General features: G+C 47.3%; 2 protein-coding genes across 7 annotated transcripts in view; both read left to right on the top strand.

Annotated features, from left to right (window-relative positions):
• The window catches only part of LOC133349159 (brefeldin A-inhibited guanine nucleotide-exchange protein 1-like), a 57,941-nt gene extending 38,795 nt beyond the window's left edge, over nucleotides 1-19,146 (top strand). For 3 of the 5 annotated variants that reach the window (XM_061562402.1, XM_061562401.1, XM_061562400.1), the window contains exons 28-40: nucleotides 463-635; nucleotides 1,838-1,998; nucleotides 4,110-4,240; nucleotides 6,248-6,386; nucleotides 8,237-8,372; nucleotides 10,599-10,737; nucleotides 11,448-11,523; nucleotides 11,693-11,834; nucleotides 13,006-13,145; nucleotides 13,598-13,763; nucleotides 15,385-15,523; nucleotides 15,918-16,035; nucleotides 16,634-19,146. In XM_061562402.1, the coding sequence (XP_061418386.1) occupies nucleotides 463-635; nucleotides 1,838-1,998; nucleotides 4,110-4,240; nucleotides 6,248-6,386; nucleotides 8,237-8,372; nucleotides 10,599-10,737; nucleotides 11,448-11,523; nucleotides 11,693-11,834; nucleotides 13,006-13,145; nucleotides 13,598-13,763; nucleotides 15,385-15,523; nucleotides 15,918-16,035; nucleotides 16,634-16,792 (1,819 nt within the window). In that variant the 3' untranslated portion in view covers nucleotides 16,793-19,146. The remainder of the gene's footprint in view (nucleotides 1-462; nucleotides 636-1,837; nucleotides 1,999-4,109; nucleotides 4,241-6,247; nucleotides 6,387-8,236; nucleotides 8,373-10,598; nucleotides 10,738-11,447; nucleotides 11,524-11,692; nucleotides 11,835-13,005; nucleotides 13,146-13,597; nucleotides 13,764-15,384; nucleotides 15,524-15,917; nucleotides 16,036-16,633) is intronic. The other 2 variants (XM_061562405.1, XM_061562404.1) reach the window with 1 other exon arrangement.
• Nucleotides 19,147-23,796: 4,650 nt separating this feature from the next.
• The window catches only part of TAF2 (TATA-box binding protein associated factor 2), a 63,848-nt gene continuing 63,072 nt past the window's right edge, over nucleotides 23,797-24,572 (top strand). For both annotated transcript variants that reach the window (XM_061562398.1, XM_061562399.1), the window contains exon 1: nucleotides 23,797-24,020. In XM_061562398.1, the coding sequence (XP_061418382.1) occupies nucleotides 23,968-24,020 (53 nt within the window). In that variant the 5' untranslated portion in view covers nucleotides 23,797-23,967. The remainder of the gene's footprint in view (nucleotides 24,021-24,572) is intronic.

Below are 24,572 nucleotides of genomic sequence, written 5' to 3'. Positions count from 1 at the left end.
ACAGAGGGGGGGGGAGGGGGGGGTGACCCCTCGCTCGTTCGCCTGTCGTCGTTGAACCTTTTTAATGACTTGCATTGCTTAGGTTTTTAATTTTTTATTTCTGCAAGGGTTTTTATGCATGGGAGGGGGATACAGCGACGGTGTATTACTGCCCACTAGACTTGCAATCCAGAGGTCGCCGACTTTTATCTCCCTGTGCGGCATTTTAACAAACAATGGTGCAAGTCTCTGTCCGCCGCGCAGTGTAAATGGCTACATTACACTTAGTCGATCTGCATATCGCGTGTGGGTGGGGTGAGACTGTGTCTGGGTAAGCTAAAACACCCTCTCGTGGAGACCCTTCGAACAGCAGTGACTTGAACAAGCAATTGCAGGGCTGCGCCTTTATATCTTTTTTCTTATTTCCTTTTTCTTTCACACTAATGTCACTAACACCCGGGTTGTTTTGGCTGTGGCGCGCAGGTCCCCGACGGTGCGGGACATGGTGGTGCGCTGCATAACCCAGATGGTGAACTCGCAAGCGGCCAACATCCGCTCGGGCTGGAAGAACATCTTCTCCGTGTTCCACCTGGCAGCTTCTGACCAGGACGAGAGCATCGTGGAGCTCGCCTTCCAGACCACCAGCCACATCGTCAGTGCGTAGCGCAAAACTCCCTGACGCCAGAGTGGTGGCGTGCGAGCCCTTTGGAGTGCCAATGAACCTGCCATGGTGGCCAGATGTTAACTACTTTGCCTGGTATGCAGGAGATCGTGGGTTCGATCCCGACCCTGATGCCTGTGTATTTGGAGTTTGCGTGTCTCTCTCCCTGTGGTCGTGTGGGATTTTTCTACAGGTCCTCCAGTTTTTTTCCTCCACATTTAGAAGCATGCTTTTAGAGTATTTGTCTGCTTTACATTTCCATGTGATAAGCCACTTCGTTGAGCTATTATTTGTGGCCAGGTTGCTTCTGAAAAAGAGCTATATAGCTAAGTGGGCCTTACCTGTCTTATAATGCTCGTGAGCTTGTCATGGACATTAGCATTTTAATTTGAGCTCACGAATCCGAGGCCGAAGCTTTCACTTGGATCGCTCACTCACGCCCAGCGCCGCCACCATCTCGAGCCTTGAACCACCGAGCTATGCAGCTGCTTGACTCCACTTGAGCGTTTTTGTGAAACCGCTTTCCCCCCTCACCCCCCCCCCCCCCCCCCCATCCGGGAGCTCATTTTACAAAATAGTTTTTAAGGCGCGTAAACAATTACAAACGAACGCGTCATTATATTACATCTATGGTAATTCACGCTTGTGCTTTGTAGCAGGGTCTGTGTGTGCAATTGTTCACCATTCGTTGGAAAATGTCACAAACCTAAAAATATGCAATAGCTTTCTACGACTAAGATACTGTACTTTGCCATCATCATGATCATCATCACTCGTCGTCATGTACAGGCATTGCTTAGGTTGGTGGATGGAAAAACGTCTCCATGCCTTTTACTCTTCCCATCTTCTGTCTTCATCAACGCATCCCTGCACTCGTTTTCACAAGGCCTCTTGAACGTCTGCCCTCCTGTGCCAACCACTATAATTGTTACTTCGTTAAATACTTAGCAAATAATTTCTTTCCAACGACGTGGTAACAGTGGCTATAGCAGCTGCAGACACCTTCACTTCAAGTTATTTTCCATTTGGCTAATTGGTGCGCAGATAATCTCTTAAGAGTCCATTATTATACATATTGATGTTGGTGACTTTAGACGTTCTGCAGGTCAACCTCAAGTAAATTTCTCTCGTTAACCGTACGTCACCGCCGTCCCCTTGATTTTTGTGTCTCTTCCCGCCTCCTGTGTCCTGCCCCAGCCACGGTGTTCGAGAGGCACTTCCCGACCACCATCGATTCGTTCCAGGATGCCGTCAAGTGCCTCTCGGAATTTGCCTGCAACGCGGCCTTCCCCGATACGAGCATGGAGGCCATCCGCCTCATCCGGCACTGTGCCAAATACGTGTCTGAGCGGCCACAGGTGAGAGCAAAGACAAAGATCCCCCCTATAGCCTGAACATACTGTTGGGGCAAGTGCTGTTAGCGACTAGCACCTATGAAGGCTGGCAGGGCACACGAAGCGGGTGGTGGGTGGCCAGCACCACGCCTGGCCGCCTTTGTCTCCCCAGTGGTGATGATTACACACCGCACCAGGTACTCATTTGAGGTTGAGTCTACCTCTGAGACGCCCAGGCTCGGTTCAGGTAATCGTTACCAGCATTGGCCGTGAGCAGAAATCGATCTCGGGTCGCCGGTTTTGTAGCATAGCTGCGCTAACCGCTACCCTCTCACACAACGCACAATTACGCATTTGCCGACCCACGTGCCGGCAATGGTGTGTCACTGCCTGTTCGAGCTGCTGCTTCAAAAGCTCAGTCAAAACTACGCTGCTTGTCAATAGCCACAAGTGACGCTCTCTCTGTTTCTCATTGCACTCGACTAATGATTCATGTTTAATGTTTTTTGTTGTTTGTTCAGCGCTCTCTTAATGGTTTGCCTTGTTACGGCTCTGTATGAATTATTTTTATTGTGATTATGACATTGCACAAACACCCACACACACACTTCGCCTGCATCTTTGTGTTAAAGCAAGTGAGAGAGGTTGCTTGTTTGTGGTGCGAGGCACACGCCGTCTGTTGTGTAAAGTAAATGCATCTGAGCATCTGGGCCCATGTCATCACGGTGGATGTGTGAGACAAGCTTGAAATTATTGCAAGGAAAATGTTTGAAGATATTTTTTTGGAGGTGGTGCATTCGCAGTGGGTCTTCCCAATTAAATTACATTGACACTTGAGGATGGCGGTTTTTAAAAGAGTTCAAATATAGTTGCAGAGATGGGGTGGTGGTAAAGATATTACATTCACACGGATTGAAACATTTAATTTGACTTATATTCAGACTTCCTCTGAGCACATGCGATAAAAAAAGAAATAACCCTCAGGCCTTTTGGCGTTCACCTGCAGAACGCTGCACGCGTTCGTAATTCTTGTGTAGTCTGAGCAGGTCGTGGCAGGGATCAATCGATCGCTGTCAAAGTGGCTCAATGGCAATGGAGCAATACAAACACCCAATCTCTACAGCCGCACCGTGTAAGCATGGCTTTGTTGAAGTCCTCGAATGCCGCATTATAAGTAATTCTCTTAACCGGTGGGTCACAGCTGCATGTTGACCGTCTCTTCTCACGGTTGACGTTCTACGGTGACTTAATAGACAGCTGTGGTTTAACGTAACCCCGCTTGCCAATGTTTGGCATCCCAAATTTTATCTGGGTCCTTCCTCTTTTTATCTCTTTCACGGCACACTTTCTTGCAACATTGTTGGCCAAGCCTGCTTACAATGGCCAGGCCACTGCAGTTTCCCGAAGAGTACCGTGGAGTGATAAATATTTTAAGGATTTTTATTTAGCACGTATATCTAGTGGCACTGGCTTATATGCCTCAGCATCTCAAAGCACCGTACATCACATTCCATGTCATTCTTTCCATTTCCCCAACCGGCAAGTCTAGGCTTGGGGGACCCTCGGTGGAAACCACCGTACATTGCGCAAGGTGCTGCATGCGACCACCTGTGCAACTACTGGACATTTGTGGAAAAGAGCTTTATTGTAGCACATCGGATTCCTCCAGTGTAAATAAATATTCTGATTATGATTCTCAGTGTCTCCTGGATATATGGAGCAAACAATTGCTTTCACCAAATTAATCTGTTGGGAAGAAAGTTGAGAGAGGGTCATTGGAAGTCATTGGGGTATTTCTAAATGGATCAACCTGCTCACATTCTTAACCCTGTCCCGATCCGATGACGTACGTTGCGTGTACGTCATCAAAGTGGAAAATTCAAATGAAATAGCTATCTTTACCGAGGCTCCCTCACAGACATGTGGGAGGGTGCGTGGCACAGTTTGACGCCAGCTACCATGGAGTGTGGTTGTGTCGATATAGTTTTTTGCGGTGCCAACAAACAGCGGCACTACTACGCCTAAATAAAACTAACGCTGAACCGTTTGCGTGTTCCGAGATCCACAGGTGAACGGGGGACCCCCACCCTGGGTTAATGGGTTAATTGCACGTGGCTCTTGATCTTTCTTGTCAGACATTCCGCGAGCACACGAGTGACGACATCAACGTGGTGCCAGAGGACCGCGTGTGGGTGCGAGGGTGGTTCCCCATCCTCTTTGAGCTCTCCTGCATCATCAACCGCTGCAAGCTGGACGTCCGCACCAGGTTAGCTCTGCACGATTGTCACGTGGGAGTCGGGCAGGTGTACGTATGTGTGTTGAACTTTCTTTTGCAGCGTACGTAGCCAACCGTGCTAATCGGAGGAACTACATCAAGGATCACAAGTCGAGACGGCTGTAGCTTGAAAGGGGCCATCTTCCATGATTTGATGATGACGAAGATATGTTGACTATGATCCTTGACCAGATCGCCCGCGATGCGCCCGTTCTTATCGGATTGCTAAAGGAGGGTTTCGGTGTTGAGCCTGTGCATAGTGACCACCATCCATGGCAGGTTCTCCGATTCGCATGGTTGGCTATGTACGAACTGTGCGAAAGTTCAACATTCATACGGAACAATGGGCTTGCATAATGTGCATGCTTTTAATGTACGTTGATTACCATATAAATGAATAATCTCCCCCCCTACTTCGCGCAAGAAGAGGTCAAAAGTGATTTCATCACATCTACCTCTCTATTTAACGAACGAAACAGGAGGATTTTTCCACATATATCTGGCTGTCGCCTGATGAAGCTAGCTGTAATTACTGGCAAAAAGTCGTACTCTGATTGTAAATGTTGTGGCTTTGCTCTCCAACACACCGGTTAGTGCTGCACTAGTAACGAATTGGCGTGTTCTGTTTACGTGACAAACCTTACTAATTGGCTGTGTCGGGTGGTGGCGGGTTTAACGACACATTTATATATTTACGCGATCTAACCCAAAAAACCTGTTGTGAAAATGTGATCGATGTTATAAATATTTGCGGGGCTGCATTATGGACAGCAGATGGCAGTGCAGCAAAATCCATGAACGTTCAGCCCGCGGGCCGTATTAGGCCCGCAAAATCGCAAAATCATTTGGTCTGGCCCTGCCAAGGCAACCGCACGACTCTAAATGCAATATATCTAGAAGCTTTTTTCATAGCAACATAAATTTAATTTTGTATGGCTGGCGAATGATGTTATTAATATCCAAATGGCCCTTGGCAGAAAAAAGGTTCCCCACCCCTGTGCTGTCTAGCTACGCTCCCACTTCTCTGCTGCCTACCATCCTAAACCCGTGCTGACAAAGCCCGCTTTAGTATTTTTAAATAACCTCCCACGACCCGTTCCACGTGGGGAGACGGGCATCCAGCTTTGGATTGACACGGGGTTGTGTCTATCGGCTATGAGTTGCACGGTTAATGGAGGGCAAGGAGTGAATGTTGGAGTAATTATTGGCTTGAAATGTACTGCGCAATATTTAATTGGATTATTTGATGAAAATATGGAACCGCTTGCCTCCTGCAGTAAATCAGGGGCTCAGAATTATTTTGTGTGGCCTGTCACAAAATATATAGTGGAGAACCTTGCTTTAAGGTTTGTGCCCTGTAATTTTGGCTTTGCGTTGAGGGGAAAATAGTGTTCATAATAAACGTTTATGGGTTTAGATCGCGTTATTTATAAATGTGGCGTAACCCTCCACCACCTGACACGGCCAATCAGCAAAAAAGCGTCACGTTGACAAAAGACAAATAGTTCACTACTTTAGCCCACCGATGTGTTTAAGAGTGAAACGACAACATTTACCATTTTTGAGTACGACGTTTCGCTGGTAATTGCATCAGAGCATCATCGGGCAATTCGCCAGAATGGTGAGGCTCTGCTCTTGCTCCCGGTCTTAAATAGAGCAGCAGCAGCAGGGTGACATCATCATTTAACTCATCAGGTGCAACGATGTGAGGCGGAGGGGGGGGGGTTATTGTAATTATATACTAGATTGGTAATCAGGCAATTGTTACGATGTGAGTTGTAGATTAGTAATCAGTTGTAATGTGCGTTATTGTTATAAATAACGCGATCTAACCCAAAAACGTTTATTATGAATAATATTGGTCGCGAAAGCCTACGGGTTAAACGGGGAAAAGTGTTCGCGTAAACCATTCCATGATGGGTGTGAGGCTCGCGTATGAACGGTGACTGTTTGAATCGTCGACTACAATGTGTGTGGCTCTCCACGCTTTTTACGCAGGGGCCTGACGGTGATGTTTGAGATCATGAAGACATATGGGCACACGTTTGAGAAGCACTGGTGGCAGGACCTCTTCCGAATCGTGTTCCGCATCTTTGACAACATGAAGCTGCCCGAGCAGCAGACAGAGGTGAAAAGCGTAAGGGGAAACATTTTTTTCACCAACTTTTTGAGGTGATGGGTCGGGTGAACAATCAATCGGGCAGGTGGCGTATCCAGAGGTTATTAAACCAAAGCTTTTTGCAGGCTTAAGAGATTAGCAAATAGTGGCATGCTTCATGTTTCTTTGTTTACATTTTTCTTAGGTTTTTTCGGTAAAGTCACATAGGTAAAAAATTAAAATTAATAAAAAGTTAAATAAAATAAAATATATTCTATTATTTGATATTATTTTATTTTACTTTTTATTAATTTTAATTTTTTACCTACGTGACTTTACCGAAAAAACCTAAGAATATGAATCTTGCAGTCACGAAAGCTTCAAATTTAGAATTTGTTTACATTGTTTAAAGATCATTGCATTTTGGGGGGGGGGGGGGGGGGGCGGTTAGGCGGCTATGCTCAAAGCGCCCGGAATGATCTCGATCTCGTCAGATCTCGGAATTCAAGCAGCAGGGCTGAGCCTGGATAATACTTGGATGGGCAACCAGGTGGTTATCGGCTGCTGCAGAGGGGCAGTCCAGCACATTTATTATTGTGCTGTACTCGTATGCTCCCACGCCTATGCTGCTCAACTTCACTGACCCGCACTAACCGGTACCCTGAAGTGTGGTCAAATAAACTCCAGTGACCCGCGAGCTATGGGGGGAGGCCCCCTCATCCCACAGTGGAGTGTTGACAAAAAGGACTTAAGTATACATAGCATATGGTTCCAAAGCTCACTAAACCACAAATAATGTTTGCGTATCTATTTTATATGCATGTTTAGAGAGACCAATTCAAACACACATTTGAAAGGAGACATTACTTCGGTCTGACATTTGCATAGTTTCAACATGAGAGCAGCGCATACCAACCTCTCCAAAAGACAATATTTGTAAACTTAAAGCTTTCTTGACTACAGGAATTAATATTCTTTGGGTCTTTCGGTAAAGTCACGTAGATAGGTTCAAAGTAAATAACAAAAAACCTACGACGTTTCGATCACAACACAAAGCGATCGTCGTCATGATCGTCAATATTTGTAATTTGCATTTTTGCAAGCCCCAGGTGCCCCCGTTGGAAGCGTTGGCCACAGTCACTTAATTATCACAGTGCTGTGCTTCTCCACACAGCAGTTGATTGGACAGAACATGGGTGAAATGTTACAGCGGGAAAGATATTGCGGGAGGGGAGGGAGGTTCGCATCACTGCCACTGGATACGCCACCAAGTGAAATCCACAGCCTCCTGGACTTCCACGTCACTCGCGTTTAAACGGCAGCCTGGGAGACAGCACTTCTCTTACATTATGCTGTTTTCGTTAAAAATAAATGTCGTAAAATAACGGTGTGATTTATCAAACCATTTACGACGCGTGCTGCTTTGACGTGCCAGACAGGCGTCTGTGAATTAATTATTGATTTTGGACAGAATGTTGGGATGGGACTATTGATTTTTTTGGACGATTTTTCAAAATCCATGTGGTGGCTGAATTTTTTTTGTATTGTGTTGAGCGGATTACACTTCAAAGTATGTTTTATTTAAATTTCCAGCCTATATGGTTACATTTCAAACTGCAGCATATTCTCTTAATCCACAAATAACATTGGAGTAAAGTTGTTCATTAATGCCCATGTTTAAGTTCGCCAGCCTTCTACAGTTCTACAACGTGGCTGGTGAACGCAACGGTGTTTATTTGCTCTGCACGCTCGATAACAGCTAACCTCCAGCGACGCCATTCTTATCTGCCCAGTGTCGCTGCTGATGGGTTTTTTTACGCTTCGTTTGTCCCTCTTCCGGCGTCGTCGCTACCGACGTCTTTATTTCCCCTCCTCGCCCCACCGAGCAGAAAACGGAATGGATGACGACGACCTGCAACCACGCGCTCTACGCCATCTGCGACGTGTTCACGCAGTACTATGAGGTGCTCGACGACATCCTGCTCGATGACATCTTCTCGCAGCTCTACTGGTGTGTGCAGCAAGGTCTGTAAAATGCACGCGGCGACGACGACAGCAGCGGCGGCGGCAGCAGCCGTCGTTTGCCACCCACAGCGGCGGTGCTGCGGTGCTCATCCGGGGCTAGGTGCTTTACTTGGTAAAGAGGGAGAATGATTTGGATTTAAAGCTTTCGTGACTGCAGGGATTCATATTCTCGGTTCTTTCGGTAAAGTCACGTAGAAGGGAAATAATAAAATTAAAAATATCAAATGAAATAAAACAATTACATTTTCACGACGTTTCGATTGCAACACAAGCAATCATCATCAGGTGTGAAAACCACAGCAATTTGTCTTGCTGTGGTTTTCTTGCTGTGGTTTTCACACCTGATGATGATTTCTTGTGTTGCAATCGAAACGTTGTGAGAATTTAATTGGTTTATTTTTATTATTTCTCTTCTACGCGACTACCGAAAGAACCAAGAATATAGGTAGAATGATGGCAGACCGTAATTTGGCCACGTGGTTGCGAATGAGCTGATGCAAGAATGTCCGTCCCCCAGAGCAAAACAACACTAAGAGACGATAAAACATTATACCCAGAACTACTACAGCACTGCGGACTCTGTGTTCTAGCACCTCCGATTAGCACGGTTGCCTATGTATGGTGTGAAAGAAGTTCAGAGTATCATCAATACTCTGCTAGCATGTATGTATGATGATGAAAATGAAGTGACGAATTATCGCTACAGCAAATCCGAGGACAGACCCAGGCATTATGGGTTAACTGACCATGATAACTGGCAGATGCACCCCCTGCACTCCCCACTATACCAGCTCGCTGCGTTTTAGCCACCTAGTGCTCTATTCATTGTTGTGAGCGTCGCTCCTTCACCCTGGGGCTGGGTAGGGGGTGGGAGGGGTGGGGCTGGGTGGGGAGGGGCTGGTCACCCCGTGGCGCCCTTATAAAACTCAACGTTTAACCTACTCACGCCGGCTTGTGCCCGCCCTCACAGTCGGCCATATTTGCAGAATACACCACGCCGCCGTTGACCCTGGCCATTGACCGAGCAACCCAACGTTCCTACCAGCTCCCTCCGCAGGAATGTGTTACCGGAGGAATTTGATGAGCTATAAAGCTATTTCATACGTCCAATATTTCACAGATATAACCTTAGCAGACCACACCTTCACATTTTCCAATTGTAATGCACAGGAATGTGATGCCGACATTCCCCTCTCATACTTAGTGAAGACAAGATGTTTGCAGTGATTGATAAATTGCATTTGCCAGCCGTTTCAAAGCAATAGGCGTCTTGTGGCCACAGGCCGTAAGGACAAAGAACATGCCGCTCGGCAAAAACGTTGTTTCGTGCTTACAGATGAAAGTGCCGTTGTAACGTGATGCATTGCTCCCCATATCCGCATCGCACGGGGGATCATCGCTGAAGTCCAGGGCACTTTAACGTGGACGCGTTAGGATGCCGGGAGCACCCCCCCCTCGGGCACAATTACCGTTTACCATTGAGGTTGAACATTGTTTTTAAGGATGCACTTCTCCCCGCGGCTTTATAGCTCGCAATAGCAGCATGGCCCCAATTGCCGAACGCGCAGTTAATCGCGCGTTCACGATCCCAGAGCGTCAACCTGAGCCACTGAGTGCCACGGCATGAAATATGTTACAATTTTGTTGTTGTTTTGACCGGCGATGGCGTCTTTCGGCCTGTTTAAGTACTGTAAAGATAGTGGGGTTTTTATGGATTTGAGCTTCCAGCCTTATTAACTAATGCTTTACAATGCATCCAGCGGCATGCTGTTTTCAGCACATACCACTTGCTGTTAAATCTCCATTCAGTAGCTCAAAGATCAGAGGTGCACGCTGCTGGATATTTTGTAATGTTTTGAGGAACAAGGTTTTCTTTCGCTCGACCAGCATTTGATTTAAGCTTCTGAATAATAAGTTAATACCTCAGTGGGCTTTGCCTGGTAGGATGGGGATAGTTTAGTTTATTTGTATGTGTTTGGGTTATTTTATTATCTTGTACTTTGCACTACTATTGTGTTTTTGTACTGTTTGTTGTTGTGACGCTCTTACCTGCCCACTTCTAGACATCTGTGAAAAAGAGCTTCATAGCTCATCAGATTCCTCCAGTATAAATAAATATTCTGATTCTGTAATTTCTCAATGTACATTGACGCTGAAGACTTGACGTTTCACTTGTGTGCGTATTGTCGACGTGTGCCCCGTGGATTAATCTTTGCTTTCTTACAGACAACGAGCAGCTGGCTCGCTCGGGCACCAACTGTCTGGAGAACGTGGTGATTCTCAACGGAGAGAAGTTTTCGCCGAGCACGTGGGACAAGACGTGCTCCTGCATGCTCGACATCTTCAAGACCACCATCCCCAACGCGTGAGACACGCGCACAACCAGCCAAGCTTATTTGGTCACGTGCTCGCGACGCATTGCCATCGTCGTAATTGTAATCACGATTATCGTTATTAACAGCGGCAGCAACGGCAGCAGTGGCAGCGTTCTCATCAACGACGACAATTGAAGATGCCACCAAGGCACTTGTGCCAGGCTAGGTGCACTTGGAGGCCACATTCGGTGTTCGCAAGGCTCGCTGGCAGGAGCTCGCGGAATTAGCCTCGGCGTTATGGGTTAACTACTGAGATAACGACCACCTGTGCACCTGTGCACTCTACGGTGCCAATCCATCATCACAACCATTGTCACGAGCATTATTATTGTTAACCAAAGTCAGAGCAAAGGCAACCTGTGATAGAACAATTGTCGTTTTATAAACAGTACAAATACATAAACCTCACTGATAACTACCAGTATTGTGCTTGTGGCAGCTTATTAAGCTTAATTATGCATCATCAGCAGCAGCCATTGTCCATCCACTGCTGGATTAAGTCCTCGCACCATTGCCGTCCCTCGCAGTCCTACAGCGGCGCAATCCATGTCACCGCTTTTCACGGGTGGATCGCATCGTCGCTCCATCTCCACAGCAGTTGTCCTGTTTGGCGTGTTTTCCCCTTTGCCCGTCGTTCCGTCACCAGTTGTTGTGCATTTCGTTTCAAACGAGAATCCTTTGGTGATGTTGATGCCGCCAGGTTGCTGACGTGGAGACCCGTGGGTGTGGAGGGCGAGTCCTCTCCGTCTCACGGCGATGGCAGCGAAAAGCCCTTGGTAAGCAACTTCCCCGGGGAAGGGCGAGAGCCGTTGCATGAATCACGTTCGTCTGGCCTGGCAGCATTGCCGCTTGCGGGCACGACCCGATAAAGTTGACCGACCTGACCCATCCCTCGTCTTCCGGTCTCCCACTCCCTGCCCTTCCCGTTCTGCCGTCGATGGCCAGGATGCCGTGTCGCAGCGCTCCTTCGACGTGTCGGTTCGCACGGACGAACACGCTGACCGGCCATCGGGCGACACCTGGAAGCAGAGCCAGTTCAGCCTGGTGTCGACAGCAAGCGACGAGCAGGGCCGCAGCAAGGGCCTGAGTAAGGAGGACATTAGCGGGCCTCTGTATGGCGCCAGCACCGTTCACTAATCCATGCCACCGTTCACAATCCATGACGTCAGCACCATTCACAATGCAGAGCCAGTTCAGCCTGGTGTCGACAGCAAGCGACGAGCAGGGCTGTGGGAAGGGCCTGAGTAAGGAGGACACTAGCGGGCCTCTGTATGGCGCCAGCACCGTTCACTATTCTTTTCAGCTGCTCTCATATTTTTTAAAGAATATGAATTCCTGCAATCACGAACGTTTTAAGTCAAAAGCTGCTCTCATAGATTATAGCCATTTGTCAATCCAGTGCTGGATGAGGGCAGCATGCCCCATGCTGCGGGGGTCCTGGGGGTTTTTAGACTATTTGGCTGCTCGAATTGTCCGCGTGATAAGCCGCCACTTTGTTGAGCTATCATTTGTGTCTTCTAAAGAAGAGCTATATAGCTCAGTGGGCCTTAGCTGGTCAAATAAAACAAGTTTAGTTTGAAGTTTAATGGTCGTCATCAGGACAGCTTGTGTTGTGTTCGAAATGTCGTGGTTTTTGTTTTTATTTGTATTATTTTTATTAACTTTATTATTATTTTTATTATTGAAAGAACCAATGAATATCAGATCCTGCAGTCACGAAAGTTTTAAGTGAAAATGTATCCATAATACAGGTTTTTATTTTTTTACAATCGTAGCTTTGCTCTCCAACACACTGGTGTGCTGTACCAGTAATGAATTAGCATGTTCTGTTTACGTGACAAACCTTACTAACTGGCTGTGTCGGGTGGTGGCGTGGCGGCGGGTTTAACGACACATTTATATATTTACACGATCTAACCCCAAAAAACGTTGCATTATGGATATTGGTCGCGAAGGCCTACGTGTTATACATACATACGTGGAGTACAGGGTGATTGGCCCACTTTGTCACGCGCACAATTGGAGTCCATCGCATCGGTCATTGAAAAAAATGAAGTGGGCCTGAGCAAGACACGCTGCAAGAAGGGCTCGCGGGGGGGGGGGGGCAGTTGGTAAGAACTATCCACGGATTGGCAGCCAAAGTCGAGACCGCACGACAGTGAGAGAAGTTCAACATACAGACACAGATATTGTGCTGGCGAGAGTTTGTGCCGCCCCCCTCCCCCCCTTGACGCCTGCCACGTTTGTGCCGCACGCAGGGATGTCCGAGCAGAAGCTGTTCGCCGCGCTGCTCATCAAGTGCGTGGTCCAGCTGGAGCTCATCCAGACGATCGACAACATCGTGTTCTTCCCCGCCACCAGCAAGAAGGAGGACGCCGAGAATCTTGCCGCAGCCCAGGTGTGATTCGGGGTCACGATGCGGTTCAAGAATCGGTTCTTGTTTTAGTTTTGTACCGTCTGCCTTGGGGGTTACTGCTCGTTTGATTCTGTTCGGCTGAAGGGTTCGTCCGCGGTTAACTAGCGTATGTATTTTGCATTTATTGCAAGTCAGCGATTCATATGCGCGCATTTTAACGCGTGTTCCCTGAATATGAGAATTGAAGCTTCTTCTGTGAACATGGAGAGCTTTATATTTAGCAATATTTTCCATTCCTAACGTGATATTTTTTTGTTCAAATTGCACGACTTCACGACTACTTTATTCTATTTTTTGGTGACTCGGGTCTCTCTTGCAACAATTGAGACTCCTTCCTCGTCTCTCTTTGACTTCTCACCCCAGTTAAACGAAAGCAACGGGAAACCCGAACTTTGCCCGTGACTGATGTCGCTTTGCCAATTGTGCGATCGCAGCGCGACTCTGACGCGGACGTGCACATCGACACGGAGGACCAGGGCATGTACCGCTACCTGAGCTCCAACCAGCTGTTCAAGCTGCTCGACTGCCTCCTCGAGTCCCACCGATTTGCCAAGGCCTTCAACGCCAGCCATGAGCAGCGTACCGCACTCTGGAAGGCTGGTAGGGGCCTCGCACGCAACCAATGTTTTTTTTTTTTTTCACCTTCTTAGTTTAATGCCCCGGCAACGCCGACATTGGCCTGCGTTGGCAAAGCTGCTCAAGGCCAACTGTTAGTCCATGAGCCAGAGCAGAGATTGGTACCACTTGAGTTAGAAAACCTTCCCTAAGAATGCCATGCTTCCGATCGTTGTCCTGACGTGAGTAGGGCAGAGAGCCCACTTTTTTCCCATTCTCCTACCCCGTGAGCACCTGACCCTCGGGGCTTTTGTCAGCGGAATATCTGTGCCCCCCCCCCTTACCGCTCGCTCTCTGTACCGGGCTCTTGTTCAATAATAATAATTAAATAGCGATAACAAAACCTTAGTTGTATCTATGCATTTAAAATGTCCAATAAGGGTGAATTATTTGACAACCCACTCATTTCAAATGGGTATCACGGTTCACTGTTGTTGGTCGCATGAAGAAATTAGAACCACCAATATTATGCCGCTCCACGTGGTACCGCCAAAATTGGGCCTTGGTTTGTGGACTGTTGTCTGCTTGTGGAAGTGCAATTGAGAAGAATTTCTCAGTCGTTTTTAAAATAATACTTTACCGCAGTGGTTCTGAACCTCTACTGCAGTCTTGCACCCCCTGAAGGGGCTTCTCGCACCCCCAGAGAGTGTGTGCACCCCAGGTTAAGAACCACTGCTTTATCATATGAAATGAAAACTAGGACCGGTCAGATTTTTGGTTCACTTTGTTTGGTCCGATTAAGTGATTTGTTGAAAAATCGTTTGGAAAATTGATAGGAGGGTTAAATATATATATATATGTATGTCTTAAAAGAACAGCTTATTCTTGTCATAAATAGGATGGAATCTTACACATCCTTTATGTATATGTTAATGAATGTGTTCAGGTCACGGTAAAGAGGGTTCAATGAGAGGAACACTACATATATGAATTGGATTTACTAATGTACAGCTATAATTAGGTAAATGATGTCACAAATGCATACATCGCCAAACACAATGCCAGTGGAGGCTGTTAAATGGAAACAAATTGGTTTAGGGAAAGGGGAAATCACTCGATACCAATAAAAAAATGGAAATTTTGATTAAATCAGCTATAATGATGTCTCCTATTTCTTAATGGAAACCCCGGTGCGTGCTTTATGGTTGTGCTTGCGTCACGCCATTGTATGTGCATGTGCGTGCTTGTATGTGTTTCCGTGTGTGTGTGCCTGTGCGCTATGAACCTGGTGACCCGGGTTTGATTCCCGCTCACGGCAAATTCCAGTGACGATTATTTGAACCGGTCCTGGGTCCCTCCTAGGTCGACTCGGCCTCAAATGAGTACCTGCTGTGATGTGTAAACATCGCAAATAGGGAGACAAAGGCGGCCTGGCATGGTGTTGGCCATCCACCCCCTCGCGTGCTGTGCCGGCCTTCATAGGTGCTCGCGAATAGCACTTGCCCCCAAGTCTGTTAAGCCTATATAAGGATCTTTGTCTTTGTGTCTGCGTACCCATGTGTGTGTGCGTATATTTGTATGTCTGTGTGTTTATACGTGTATGTTTGCCTGTATGTGTGCCACCCGTGTGTGTGTGCGCGCGTCCAATTTGTGTGTGCTCATGCAGGGTTCAAGGGCAAGTCAAAGCCGAACCTGCTGAAGCAGGAGACGAGCAGCCTGGCGTGTTCGCTGCGCATCCTCTTCCGCATGTACATGGACGAGAGCAGGCAGGACGCCTGGGGAGAGGTCCAGAACCGCCTCATTGGGTACGGCGCCGTTCCAAGCGAATTCAATCAGTGCAGCGCTCACTGAGCAGGATGTGGGCCCTCCCCTACGCCATGTGGGTCGTGGGGATTATTAGAACCGTATGTCACCACGCTGGTCAGGTCGCGTTGGTGAGATGGGAGTATGGAAGTACGGTACAAGAATTCGTTTTGCCCTCTCCTGCCCACAACGGAGCACCATAACAGCCTGAAAAACCTATGATGCATCCATCCGAGTATAATACCCTGCTTGCCCTCTGACATCTGATAAGATCAGCTGCATTTTGAGTGATTTTGGTCATAAGCTACTGCAACATTCCCTTGCGCTTAATTCTGTCAGTCGTTCGCCAAGGAAGCCGGTAATTTTAACCGTCCCATCGGTGTATTTTGTTTGCAGGGCGTGCAGCGAGGCGTTCAGCTACTTCTTGTCACTGACTTCTGAGTCTCACCGGGAGGCGTGGACCAACCTCCTGCTGCTCTTCCTCACCAAGATCCTCAAGATCAGCGACGAGCGAGTGGGTGTCCACATCGTACATGGTCTCACTCCCCCTACTAATAAAATTGGACGATATTTCACCACGTCAAGTGAAGTGTGAGAGCATGCGCTGGGCAGCAGCAGTCACTCTCCAGCACCGAATCAGAGGGTCCATCCTGGCAAAGCCTCCAAGCGAGAGCCTCTTTCTAGTGGTTCCTCTGGGCAAAGCCACCACGCAAACCCCCTTCCTATCTCCGAGTCTGAACAGGGGCGGCCGATCGCTATGCACCACGGGGCTTCTGGCCACCCCCTTAGCCTCCTCCTTCACCCACGAGGTTCTCGAGCTCAGAGAACCACGTGGGCAGGGTCAACCGAAGCGTGAAGCCAGGAAGCCACGTGCCCAACGTGGCAGAGTTGGCAGTCCCGTATCACACTCGTAGCAAGCCTCATCTCGGTCCATATGCTCCTGAAATTGTGTGTCACATAATGCAACAACGTGCTAATTGAGGGCAACACAGCGACTTGATTTCACACCTGACTGCGTGTGCGTCGTATGCACGGATTTTCTCTCCTGGCGCGTGGGGGCTATATGTTTGTTAACTCTTCCGACGGTGCCTCCCGTTCTTGTTGTTGCCCAGTTCCGAGCCCACGCGTCGAGCTACTACCCGCTGCTGTGCGAGATCATGATGTTCGACCTCGTGCCCGAGCTGAGGACCGTGCTGCGAAAGTTTTTCCTCCGCATCGGCGCCGTCTTTGGCATTTCCATGCAGCAGCCGGAGACGCCCGGATACAAGTAGAGATTGTCTGCGTTGTTCCGCTTAGCAAAGAAGGAAAAGGGTGGTACATTGGATTGTAAGCTCACAGTTGTTATTATTATCATCATTACTGTACTATTATTATAACGTTGTCGTCCTTGTCATTTAATTCAGTTACGGAAAGGTTTTCAACTCGAGAAGGTGAAAAATGTACGTCACATGACCGGAGGGTTTTGTCCTCTGCGAGTGACTAGGCCGTAAACATTTACTCCAATTGGTGTGCGCTTCTCTGGGCGGGAGGCGTTGAAGAGCTTGCGATGATTTCGACGGAAGAGATTTTCTCTTGATAGTCACAGTGGTGAAGTGTGATCATGCCCACGTCTGTCGCCTTACCCCCTCCCCCCCCACACCGCCTCTTGTGCTGGCTAAACGCTTACCCAACCTTGCCCTGTTATCGACAGACCATCTGCATTCCTATTTAAGATACCGATGGCAGGTCATATGAACATTCGGAAAGGGTATTAAAGTATATTAATAATTGTACAGCATTGCATGTATTTATATTGATGCTTTTAACTGGAAAAAAGCCCAATTATTTGTTATATTGGGTCAAGCTGCATATTTGTAAAAAACTAAAAAGCGACATAAAAACACCGTGTACTCCTTCATGACTTAGGCAAAAAAAAGTTCAAAATAGTTTTTGTTTGCTTGGATCCATGCACAAGAGGCCTGCTGATGTGGTAAAGGTGTAAGATATAAGCTTGAGCAAGCACTAAACTGTGAACACTTTATGGGTGTGGAGATCTTCATTGATGTGTTTTTCTTTGTGAAGCTTTATGGACTTTTTTTTTTATACATTGCTGTGTGCGTGCAGGGCGCTGGTACATTTTATGACGCGCACGCACAGGCGGTCTCTCACTGAATCACTTTCGTGTTACTTTGTGTGTGTGTGTGTGTTAATTTCCAAGGGCCGAGAGTGCTCCTATAATTTAATGTACATTTAATTGGGAGTCTGATTTTGGTATGGGGGATTGTATTTACTGAAGGGAATGTGTGTGTGTGTATATTGGAACCACAGTTATATAAACAACATCATACTCTGTATTCAGAGGTCTTCAGTTTAGCAGCGGTGTCTGCTAAGTCCACCTGCACCGGGAATGCATCGCAAAAATGTCCTTGTCAAAGATTTATTTTTGAGTGTTCATCGTTGCATTATCTCACATTGGTACAATAGCTTTTTTTCCATTGTATGTTGGCCTTGAAACTAAGTTGTTTAACAACGCAAATAAATAAACAAAAACTCCAACATACTTTGTTTTGGGCACAGCAGAGTCCAAAATTCTGGATCGACTACGTGCAGCCGCTTGCATGGTCATCGGTCATATCACGGTGCTTCGACGGCAAGGGGGTGTTAGATACATTTACAGTTTACACTGAGAAGTAGCTGGGCGACCGTCGGGTCATTCGCTTGGCAGTGTAGAGTTAGTCGGCTGGCTGGCATTGAACGTGCAGCCCGCGTCACGGCGTGGTGTGCAACTCGGGAGACGGATTTCCCTCGGAGAAGAAAATGATACAGCAACACTATAACAGCGAGCGTGCGGTGTTGGAGCCATCCGAGATGAAGAGTGTCTTTGCCGTGCCGGCTTGCAACAAGGGCATTGCGTTTGGCTAGTAATCCCCATTCTCCGGCGCTCGCCTTGTGGAGGCTGCTTAATCCGGACGTGACATTTCGCATGCCCGTGCTTCAATGTGGCCGCATTGTGCATTCGGCGTAGCTTACGGTGGGAGCATAGATAGAGCACAGGCTCGAACGTGGAAGCATTGCTGGTTTGGGGGGTTTGTTCAGACTCCGCCGCATCCGTCCCGTGAAAAAAGCACTCTTATGCTGGAAATGAGCTCCGGTTTCTTCTCGCTCTTGGATGACTTCTCTGCTTGTGCTGTGCTCTCGGGGAGAGAGGGAGTTAGGACACAGTGTATACATTTGTTTTGCTGTTGATTCATATGCGTTAATTATATGCGGGTCGATGCGTGTACTTTAGGTCGTGGTATATATAATAATATATATATGGAATTCAAATATGAAATTTAAAAAAGTGAGATGTAAGAAATTTGACTTTAAACATTAGCGGGGATTGCAACGAAGATTGTGCGCAATGACTTTATCAGCCCAATACTTAGAAAAAAAATCTTCCAATCATTCACAGCTGTGGTGAGGGTGTAGCAGTCGAAATCGCTGGTGGATGTTAATTAAACAATGTATATGGAACAGCCATATATAGTTTTTCTATGTAAAGAAAAATAACGGATGCACCGCGGTTTATGTACAGTTTAATGGAGATCATCTGGTGGGACCTAAGCTGAGTAATAATAGTACGAATAAATGTTTTCAAACTCAACGCGTTGTCTCTTTGGGAATCTTGCTAACATGTTGTGGGGGCGATTCGATCTCGCTGCACAACACTGAAGATGAGATACCGAGATGGAGCAGTACAGTACAACTGGATTTTGCGGCACTGCCTTTTGCTGGTAACGGCCTTGTTTTATGCATGGTTCTCACCCATCCAAGCATTCATTATCGAGGTTCAACCCTGCTGAGCTGTTGAGATATGATTATTATTGGGTACATTCTGGGTGATTTGGCCATAGGCTATTCATATGTTGCTGGGGACAACAATATCCATTGCTGGCTTCTGAAGACAATGAGGTCTCATTGATAGAATTTCTCAGCAAAGTGGGATCTGGTGTGATCTCGCTGAAATACATTTTTGTAGTTGACAATTAACACATGATCCTGGCATGCAGTCGGCCTGTCTACACTCGGGTGCAGCGCGTTACCACATTGCTCTTGTGCAATGTTTGTCGCATGATGCATAAAAAAAACGAAATTGAGTACAAACCAATTTTGTACACTGATGGCTAGGCTGAGACCATCCACACCGGCTTAATCGCAGGTAGCTGCCTTTATTTGAACTCTGGATCACATCTCTGCCAGCTCAGCGCTCTGACCTTCAAGCCACTCGGTAGGCTCCTTAATTCCTCTACAGTATTTTTTATTTATCATACTATTCGAGATGTATAAAAGAATAAAACAGATTGTGCTTTTAACTAAATAACCTAAAACGTTGAGTCCCTGCACACCCGGGCACCTTCCTGTGTGCACAGCCACAGTGGCAAGATCGCTCCCAGAGCATCGCGAAAAAAAATGTTATGTTTAAATGTAATTTGCCCTTTCACATGACTTAATTCAAAAGAGGAATATGATGGTATCGCCCAAGGTTAATGTCACCTAATTTTAACTCAATGTATTTTTTTCCTCTTCCAATGTGTTACTTATTCAAATGAACAAAAAAAAGGCCCTTTACCTAAATGTGAAAAGGTCCCCATTATGCCTTCGTGAGGATTTCACCTGCTTAGGAACATTGGCAGATATTTCAAATGGCAAGGAAATTCGACAGAAATAGTCCAAATTAAAAAAAAAGTGTCTTGCAAATTGCAAAACCACCTACAGGACAGCGTCACCAATTCTAGACAAGCTGGACAAATGCAGGAGTGACATTTAAAATGAAAGAGTTAATAATTGTACAAGTTATAATTAAACGACGGTGGGAATGGGCAAGACATGTCTCGAGAAGGGATGGTGGCAGATATTCAAGAATAATGACGGATTGTCAGCCAAAAGGAATGGAATGCATTTGAGATGAGATTCACAGAGAAGGTGGAGTGATGACAGAATCTCTTACGCAGGTACTAGGTAGGTCATTACATCGGAGGATCATGAGAGATGGTGGTGGCTTGAGCAGGCCGTTGTCCAGCAGGGGTTTGACCGTGAGCATGGGTTGACAAAGTAACGAGTTAAATTTCGATTTAAAGCTTTCGTGACTGCAGGGATTCATCTTCTTGTTTCTTTCGGTAAAGTCACGTAGAAGGGAAGTAATAAAATAATAAAAATAAAACATAATAAAATTGTTTTATTATGTTTTATTTTTATTATTTTATTACTTCCCTTCTACGTGACTTTACCGAAAGAAACAAGAAAAAGTAACGAGTCTTTTTTTCTTTCAAATTCGGTGAACAAAAATACCCCTTAATATAAATGCGAGGCAGTGGTCCTTAATAAATAATGTCACGAAGCAGTCTTAAAAAATACCCGCATTCAGCTCCAAAGTCGCCGACCGCTAACCGTGGCTGATGATGATGACGTGTAAATCATGTCCACGTGTTTCGATATAAATTCAAGGTAAAACTAATTAGTGGAGTTTTGGAATTGCATTACCACGAGGGTGTTTTGAGGGTGTCAGGAGGCCTTCCTCCCGCAGTGGATTAACAGTGGCTTCTTCTTCCACGCGTTTGTCCCACTCATGGTGGGGTCTGCTGTCCTTGCCAACCTTATCCATGCTGCCCTATCCAGCGTCATCTCTCTTCCCCTCCTCGGGCCACCATGTCTGATCGCACCAAACCGCCCCCTACCTCTTCTGCCTTCCTCTTGATCTCTTTCCTTCCATCACCTGCCACCTTCTGATTCACGTAATTTCCCTGTTGTCTCTCCACATGACCGAACCACACCAGCCTATTCTCTCATCTTCTCTGTGATGTCTATCACATTGAGTCTTCCTCTCACTCCTTGATTTCTGATCCTGTCTTTCCTTGTCAAACCCAACATCCACTGAAACATCCTCATCTCTGTGACTGCCATAGCTTCGTCCTCCCTCTCTCTTGTGCCCCAGCACTCGGCCCCATAAAACAGCACCGGCCTCACCAGTGGCTGATCATGATTAAATCGATGTTTTTTTAATGGACTGTTGCTCAATTATGTCAAGTTGGGTGTAGGAAACTTGGATTGTATTTATCGGTAAACTATTTCAAATAGTTTTCGTATAAATAACGCGTGCATTGAGTCTCACACTTGCACGGCGCATTGAAAGCGTTAGGGTTTGGCCAAGCATCCCAAGGCATGACCTTTTTGAAAAATTAGTCGAGGCTTTTTTTTCCCCTGGGCAATTGAATAACTGACAGTATTGGGTAAGAGTGCGGCTCTCTAACTTAGGTCAGCGACGCTGACAGGTCAGCGTGTACTGGCAATTCGCTCATGGCCAACGTCCAACTGTGTCCTTCTCTGGCTGGCCTGTCCTCTTCTGCGAGTGCGATTACAAGATCCAGACAATGTTCTCGAGTACTTGTTCCACTGATGTCCGTGTCCAGGGGGATGTTAGGAAATCTGCATTGTTATGGCAGTGGTAGTATTATATTATTTATTAATGGAACTACATGGTGTGCAGAAGATGTCAGTGCAGCAAAATCAATTGTCGTGCTGTGAGTAGCGAGTTAACGAGACGAAGACCCGGAGAGGACGAGACGCGGGGCCCAGGCTTGACTCCACAGACGAGCCAAGAACTCTCTAGGGACTGCTCCTTGATGCTCCTGGGCGTGGCCTCGCTCCGCATTCGTTCACGCCCCCTTCGAGACCTTTCCCGAAGGAGCTCGACCGAGCACCACGTGTCCCAGTCGGGCTACCACGTGCTCACTTGCCCTCTCTCTCAGGCCATCGCCAGGACTATGCCCCCGAGGGCTGGCTGACATGCCGTACTTATACTGGTAGGAACCCACTGGTTCCACCAGCCCACAGGGGATTATTGTGTCCGTCCGTCGGTCGTGGAGGAAAGGGCTGGGTGGGGAGGGGCTGGGTGGGGAGGGAGGGGCTGGGTGGGGTGGGGCTGGGTGGGGTGGGGCTGGCCACCCCGTGGTGCCCTTATAAAACTCAACGTTTAACCTACTCACGCCGGCTTGTGCCTGCCATCACAGTCGGGCATATTTGCGGAATACACCACGCCGCCGTTGACCCTGCAGGCCATTGACCGAGAAACCCAACGTTCCTACCAGCTCCCTCCGCAGGAATGTATTTCTGGTGCTAGAGAGAGGCTCCAGACGCACAGTGACACTCCTGTAACAGTAGCTGGCGCGAACACCCCAGTGACACCATTTACGTCACTACACGTGTGCAGTGGCATCGGGGGATGCCACTGCATGCCACCTTAGGTCGGCCTGTGTGTGCAGCAGGAGACACGCTGCTCACACCTGGAGCGGCGCAGGGGTGACACTGGGCCATGGCACTCTGGATGAACCCGGAGGGTCTGGTAGCCGGAGGTACCGGGGCTGGGTGACCCCGGGACCGGTTCCAGTGACCTCTGGAAGGGCCGAGAAGGGAGGTGTGCCTCGGGGCGGAGAAAGCCCTGGGCTTGGGAATTTAAGCCGGACCCCTGAATGTTGTTGTTCATCTGAAGATAAGAAGCCGTCCTCCTGAAGAATAAGTCAAGATCAGGGCTTGAGTCCGGGGTCCGGGCTTGAAGGCCTCCCCAAGTTGTGTTAGGGCCTCGTTAACCCAGAGGGACAACCTTCCCCCCAGGTTACCTGGTGGAAGGGGCAGCTCCTACCCCTTTGTGTTAGCGAGTTGTTATAATAAACGTGTTGCCGCCAGAGAAGCCTCGCTCTCCATTTATACCCACTACACATGTACCAGGCTGCCTTAATCGGGTGGGCGAATAGACACATTTCACAATAGACGTATTCTTTGGATCTTTCGGTAAAGTCACGTGGAAAGAAAAGATAATACCGAAAGACCCAAAGAATATGAATTCCTGCAGTCATAAATAATAATAAATCGAATTAAATAATACATCTGTGATTTATTTTTATTTTCCTATTATTATTTCTAACAGTGAGTTATTATTTTATTTATATGATTTTTATAATTTATTTTTATTATTTATTTTTACCTACGTGACATTTACCGAAAAAACCTTGCAGTCACGAAAACTTCAAATCTAGAATCCTTACTAATTGGCTGTGGCGGGTTTAACGACACATGCACATTGACGCGATCTAAAGCCCCAAAAAACATTATTGATGATATTGGTCACGAAAGCCTCGAACTATTATTATTATCACCAAAACTTGAGCAAATTTTTTTAACTACACAAACAACATTAAAAATCGCGTTTTTCCCCCCACCGCGGCCGCCGTAGTTGGCGCCACCGTGGGGGTCAATCGGAGGCCCTCTCCGGGGTCGCTCCCTCACCGCACCGAGCGGCCCGTCGGCTTCCGCGCGTGTTGATATTTCTACGATGACTAAATATCGATACTTACGTTTAAACAAAAGCACACTTTAACTCGTCACCCCGTGTTCCGCGCGGAGTAGGCGACAACAAGCCCAGCGCGCCGGGATGAACCGAAAGAAAAGCGAGAAGGGTTTCGAAAGCCCGCGCCCGTTCAAATTATAAGTACCTCGTCGAAATGTTCGATCCACTGCTGGATGAAGGCGTCTTTTCCTCTCACACTCCGATACGTTACCCGACTGTCTACTGCGCCACGATTGTCGCTGCGAGTTAGGGCCGTAGGATTGGAACTCGCGTCGTAGCGCGCTAACCGCTGCGCCACCGCTCCCTCACCGCAGCGTTGGTCACGATCGTTAAAGATCCACTGCTGGATGACGGCCTCGACCGCACTCTGCGGCAGTTGTGTTTGACCATACTTCACCTTAAATACTTCACCTTGGTCAGCGTGGGTTGGTCGGAGGCCCGGTTAGCGTGGACGTAACGCTACAGAAATGGGTTGAATGTTCGCATTGGTTCAAAAGCAGCGTTCCAAATGTCAATTTGACCCAAACTAATTATAGCAGAAAGTTGCCGATAGCGAGACGGCACATTATTGGTTTGGCAATGTTGCAACTTAAATGTGTGTGCAGTCGTGTGTGTTCGTATTTTGTTCGTCAGCAGAGTTCCTTACGTGAGCGAGTTGGTACAAATGTATTTGAGCAATGTCTGGTGAT

Source organism: Lethenteron reissneri, chromosome 29, assembly GCF_015708825.2.
Source record: "Lethenteron reissneri isolate LAM-NWPU_2019-01 chromosome 29, ASM1570882v1, whole genome shotgun sequence".
NCBI classification, from domain to species: Eukaryota; Metazoa; Chordata; class Hyperoartia; order Petromyzontiformes; family Petromyzontidae; genus Lethenteron; species Lethenteron reissneri.
Note: the sequence above shows the minus strand (reverse complement) of the source record. Positions and strands in the feature narration are given on the sequence as shown.